This window comes from Triticum aestivum, chromosome 1B (assembly GCF_018294505.1).
Source record: "Triticum aestivum cultivar Chinese Spring chromosome 1B, IWGSC CS RefSeq v2.1, whole genome shotgun sequence".
NCBI classification, from domain to species: Eukaryota; Viridiplantae; Streptophyta; class Magnoliopsida; order Poales; family Poaceae; genus Triticum; species Triticum aestivum.
The window spans coordinates 656683044-656688617 of NC_057795.1; the positions used below are offsets into that span (position 1 = coordinate 656683044).

The 5574-nt window shown below is 55.8% G+C and overlaps 1 protein-coding gene across 1 annotated transcript; it reads left to right on the forward strand.

Moving 5' to 3' along the window:
- Window positions 1-4188: 4188 nt before the first annotated feature.
- LOC100037575 (fasciclin-like arabinogalactan protein 11) lies at window positions 4189-5308 on the forward strand. The gene has a single exon (XM_044565334.1). It carries the CDS (start codon window positions 4289-4291, stop codon window positions 5090-5092), a length of 804 nt encoding a protein of 267 aa, XP_044421269.1. The 5' UTR covers window positions 4189-4288; the 3' UTR covers window positions 5093-5308.
- The last annotated feature ends 266 nt before the right edge of the window (window positions 5309-5574 follow it).

Genomic DNA, 5574 nt, shown 5'->3' on the forward strand with positions numbered 1-5574 from the left:
CCCTCCTTGATAGTATTAGCTTTTCCTATAGACTCAATGTGATCTTGGATCACTAAAATATAAAATGAAGAGTCTTGAGCTTTTGAGCTTGAGCCAATCCTTTATCCTTAGCATCTTGAAGGGGTTCCACATCCTTTAGTCCATGCCACTCCATTGTTAAACTTATCTGAAACATACTAGATAAAAGTGTTAGTCAGACAAGAGATATGTTGACATTAATTACCAAAACCACCCAGGGAGCACTTGTGCTTTCACCGGGCCATCAAACCCCGGATGCCCGGCCCCTACAGCCACTTGGCTGCGGCCTCCCTGACCGGACCGGGTGCCGGGACCACTCCGATGGCCTGCGTGCCTCTTTGGGTTTTCACCCTTGTACCCCCCTCCTCCTCTTATTTCGTCCCAAAACTATAAGTACCCCCCACCTAGCTCATTTGAGCAGATAGCAAAGTATTGGATAGAAAAAGAGAGAGCTTTGCTCATCTTCCTCCTCATGGAGATCATGACCTCCTAAGGGAGAAGATCCTCTTGTGGATATCAAGACCCCATCTAGGGAAGGATCCCCATCATAGGATCATCAAGACCTCTTTCCTCACAGGATTGGGATGAACTAGTTCCTCGTATCTTTCCTTTGTTGTCCTTGAATCATTGTGACCTCTTGTGTGTTCTTGGATCTAGCATATGTGTGACTGGATCTAGTCAATTTGAGTGTTTTCCCTCCGTTGTGTTCTTCGTGTTCTTCGTGCTCTTGGGGATTTCCCCTCCAATTCGTGAAAGATCTCCACCTAGGGTTCCACCCTACAACATAGGGCAGCCTCCTCCGGCGTCTGCTAGGGCGGCGGCATTGCGGCTCGCCGCGCGCGCTCCTCCTCCTCAAGCCAGAGCGCCTCCGCGTCGCGTTGAAGCATCGCGTCGTAGCGCATCTCCCGCTCGCTGTCGGCCCGCTCCTGGCGGAGCCAATGCGCCTTCGAGCGCTCAAGGTGGGCGGCCTCCTGCTCCGGCATTGCGTCGTAGTGGACATGAGGCACGCTCACCCACTCGCGGTACTGGCCCATCCACGTGTAGGCCTCCTCCGACCAAGTGGGTGGAGGCGGGGAGTTCTTCCGCGTCGGCTCCGGCTCTGACTTGGGCTCGACAGGCGGCGGCAGTGGCGGAGGCGGGACGAAGAGCGGGGTGTGGACAGAGTCCCCCGCCACCAACAAGGCAAGGGCTTGCTCCAGCCCATCCCAGTGTGTGTCCTCCTCGATCCGACTAGCCTGCAGCGCGTGCTGCAGGGCCTCCTCGAGGGCGGCTTGGTACTCCGCCTCCGCCTCCTCTTCTTCTGGCTCTACACACGGGGCCGGCGACGGAAACAACGGCGGGACGGCGTCGACGCCTACATGCCGTTGCTCCTCGTGTTCGAGGGCAAAATAAGCCTCCAAGTTGGGAGAGTCGGCGGCGTACTCGGGCATCCACCGCTGCTCTGGCGTGAGCTGCGTGCGGCGCCTGCACACCTCCTTCTCGTGCGCCCGCTGGGTACGCGTGGCACCGGGATTCGGTGCGGATCCGGGTGCCAGTGGTGTGGCAGCGTGACGTCGGGGGGTAGGGTAGCAGCTGCCTGTACTCCCAGTGCCACCGCGCTTGGTGTACCCGGATGTGCAGGCGCTGGCGACCTGGGCGGAGACGCGCCTGCGTCGGAGGAGGAGGGGGAGGAGGAGCACTGGAGGACGAGGCGTCGGGGTTGCCCTTGCCCTTGCCCTTGTCGCTGTTGCTGCCGAAGAGGCCCATCTCTTTGCTAGGGTTTGCTGTCGCCAGCGAGGAAGCAAAGGGAGTGGTGTGGGGCTAGATGTGGACGGTCCCCGCCGCACGCGTGGTTAAAAAATGACCCTTCCACTGGCTGACTAGTGGGCCCACTGACGGTGGTCGTCATAAATAAGACGACGGACGGTCGTTGGGTGGCCTAAAGGTGGGGACGCGGCGGAAGGCAAGAAGACGCGCGGCGCGTCCGTGCTGACACATTTCAGACGCAATTTTGGGTCGGTAATGGGTCGGCGCAGACACAGGGCGAACGAGAATTGGGTTTGGGTCGGCGCGTTGGGCCTCCATTTTTATAAGCGGACGCCAGACGAACACGATTTGGATTTGGATCGGCGCGTTGGGCTCCACTTTTATCTACGTCAATCCAAATGGACGCAGGCGGATAAAATATGTCGCCCCATTGAAGTTGCTCTTAGGGAATGAGAGAGAGATGGAGAGAGAAATGTACCGGTAGCAGTGAGTTTTTCTCGTCTTGCGAGATGGCTCCATGGGTCAATTAGTTTAGGTCACGCCATTCAAGGATATATCTTGCAGGATGCCAGTGACAAAGTCCACCACAGGTTTGCTCTTATCAGTGGCCGGTGAGCCTAACGTACTACATAAATCAGGTGGATTTTATTTTCTTTTCTGACCACGAAACCAGTCCAGCCTGCACAAAATCACGTCGACTTCGATGGAGCTGGTTTCGATCCCGGGGTACGCCCAACCCAGCCATCATCATTTTTCAAAAAATCCCGCAGTCGAGCAGCAGATCTTTCGGCCAGATTAATCAGCCCGAGAGATTCTTCAAAATTTCCAGTAAGGAAACGAATCATTGGGGTGGTCGAGCAAAAATATCGCCATCACATACGCACGACGAGAAACCCTAACCTCGGCGTGCAGAAAAGCTGGCAGAAATCTACACAGGGGTTCCGTCTAATCCCAAGACTTGGTTTTCTGCTTCTGTTTTTCTTTTTGGCCGGAAGAGAAGAAAGACTTTGATTGAGGCTGATCCGGCATCAGAAGGAGTATTTCACGTATCACATGTACTAACCCGATCGACTGCATCTTGAAAGGCGCCGTGCTTCACGGAGCGAGAGAGTGAGAGAGAGAAATGTACGACAGCAGTAAAAAGAAGACGGTAATTTTAGCAGTAAGTTTTTCTGTTCTCGGGAGATGGCTCGATCGGTCAATTAGTAGTAAGTCTTACCAGAGGCCGGTGTGTCTGTCACGAAACCAAGCAAACCCTCGTTGCTCCTGCACAGATTCACGTCGAAGAAAACCACGCGCAATTTGATCGGACAATATGCTGAAGGACACCAAAGCACGGAAGCACCTGATGACCTGACCCTGAAGCTAGCCATGGACGGGCCTTGCGAGAGCAGATCTTTAGGCCAGATTAATCAGCCCGAGAGATTCTTCAAAATTTCCATGGATAAAGAAACGGAAGCGAATCATTGGGGTGATCGAGCAAGGCAACGCAGGCACGGCCGAGTTGATGAGCGGTAGCTGAGCACGGCTCCATCCTGCTCCAGCGAGCAACTATACGCTCATCATCACAGACAGTTCCGATGCAGATCACAGGCCTCCGCTCTTTTTGTGTCTTTTCTTTTTCGGGGAAGCAGCTGGGCTGGGCTGGGCTACACTATAGAGCTGCTTTCGCGTCGCCGCTCTCGATCGGCGCACACGCGGACACACATTTCTGTCGGTAGAACGAACGGACGGGGATGCTAGCGGAGCACCAAGTCCGTCTCCGTCTGTCAGCCGAATAGAATCTAGCCATGTTCAGTCAGTGCGCTCCCTTTTCTCCTCCAGGTTTGGCCTCCGCTGGCGGTTTCAGATCGTGCGAACAATTTCGACCGTAGGAAGCGACCACAAACATGGTAGCAATAGCAGCAGCGGCAGCAGCAGTCCATGTGAGTGACACAGTGTGATCCATGTGAGAACTGCAACGGCCTCTTTCACCCCGAAGGAGCATTTCTTCACATGCCATTTTGTCTGTCACGGCCATGCTACCAGCAGCCGGCCCAAAGAAACAAGAACTGCCCGCCCATCGCGCACCACCACACCTCCAAAGCTGCAGCAGATTGGATTCAGCGCCAGCATCTGAAGGCTATATTTTAAAATTGTTTTCCCCTACTTTTTCTAAAGAGAAGATCAACTTGAAGCTCATCTGGCATGTGTACTTCACAATTATTTTGCCAGAGTCGATCTGCATCTTGAACGATTTCGCAGCTGTGATCAGCTGAGGCTTCTGGTTAGTATAATCTGAGGATCGCACGGCCAACTTGGCCTTAATCTTCCCCCCAATCCATGCGCCCCCCACTACCATCGTGTCGGTAGCCATATCAACCGGTCAACACTAACCATCCAGACTGTAATCACACAGGCCCAAAACCCTCACCTCCATCCCCATCCCCAGTTATATATCACATCACCTTCCCCTGCTTTCAGCACCCCACACTCTTGAGCTAAGCTAAGCAAGCCAGCACCTCGATCTAGCACCACTCCAGCAATGGCGTCGTCCAGGAGAGCGCTCATCCTGCTGGCGGTGGTGCTGGCGGCGGTGCCGGCGGCGCTGAGCCAGAAGACGACGGCCCCGGCGCCCGAGGCGCCCGAGACGCCAGACGCGCCGGCGGCGGGGACGACGCCCAAGGCGGCCGCCGCGCCGAACGTGACGGCGGTGCTGGAGAAGGCCGGGCAGTACACCAAGTTCATCCGGCTGATGGCGTCGACGCAGCAGGACACGCAGCTGAACGCGCAGGCCAACGACTCCGACACGGGCTTCACGGTGTTCGCCCCCACCGACAACGCCTTCAACAGCCTCAAGCCGGGCACCCTCAACTCGCTCTCGCAGCAGGACCAGGTGACGCTCGTGCAGGCCCACATCGTCCCCACCTTCTACTCCATGGAGTCCTTCGAGACCGCCAGCAACCCCGTCCGCACCCAGGCCTCCGGCACCGACGGGCCCTGCACCGTCAACGTCACCGCCACCAGCAACAGCGCCGTCAACGTCTCCACCGGGATCGTCCACACCACCGTCGGCACCGCGCTGCGCGCCACCAGGCCGCTCGCCGTCTACTCCGTCGACAAGGTGCTGCTGCCCATGGACCTCTTCGGCCCCAAGCCGCCGGCCTCCGCGCCCCCGGCCCCCGGCAAGAAGCCCTCGTCGGCCAAGGGGGCAGCCAAGGCGCCCTCGGGCGACGACGAGGACGAGGAGGAGGCCCCGCCCGCCGGAGCCGCCGCAGCCGTCGGCGCCGGCTGGAGGAGCCTCGTCGCCGTGGTGGCCGCCGCCGCCGCCGCCGCGTGCCTCTTGTAAGAAGAAGAAAGTGCGAGAGAGGATCATGATTCGTGAGACCGACAGATCGATGGAGACTAGCTGCGTGCATGTTGTGCGTGGATTTGGATAGGTTACTAGTTCCTGCATTAGTGGCTGCTTCTTCTCTCTCTTTTTTTGTTAAATGTCCATTTTTGTTCTCTTTCTTTTCCTCCCCTGTTGATGGGCTAAGATGTGATAAGATGTTCCACTGTTGAATCACGGCGTTAATTTGTTGGATGATTAAATTGCACTGCTATATTTGATCTTGGCTAGTTCACTAGCAGCTAAGTTATCTTCTAAACACTCATCGTACATGTATATGTACAGTTGTACACAGAATCCGGTTGTCGGTGGTGAAAACGAACACTTAATACTCCCACGGGGCAACATGTTTCTGTTGTTGAAAAAGTGAAGCCACGAGTAGATCTTCCATCGATCTGAAAGACTGTAAAGGAAAATGAGATTTGATGCTGCTATTTTTT

Excerpts from the sequence above, each read along its gene's own strand:
- LOC100037575 (XM_044565334.1), top strand. The coding sequence starts at position 4,289 with ATGGCGTCGTCCAGGAGAGCGCTCATCCTGCTGGCGGTGGTGCTGGCG.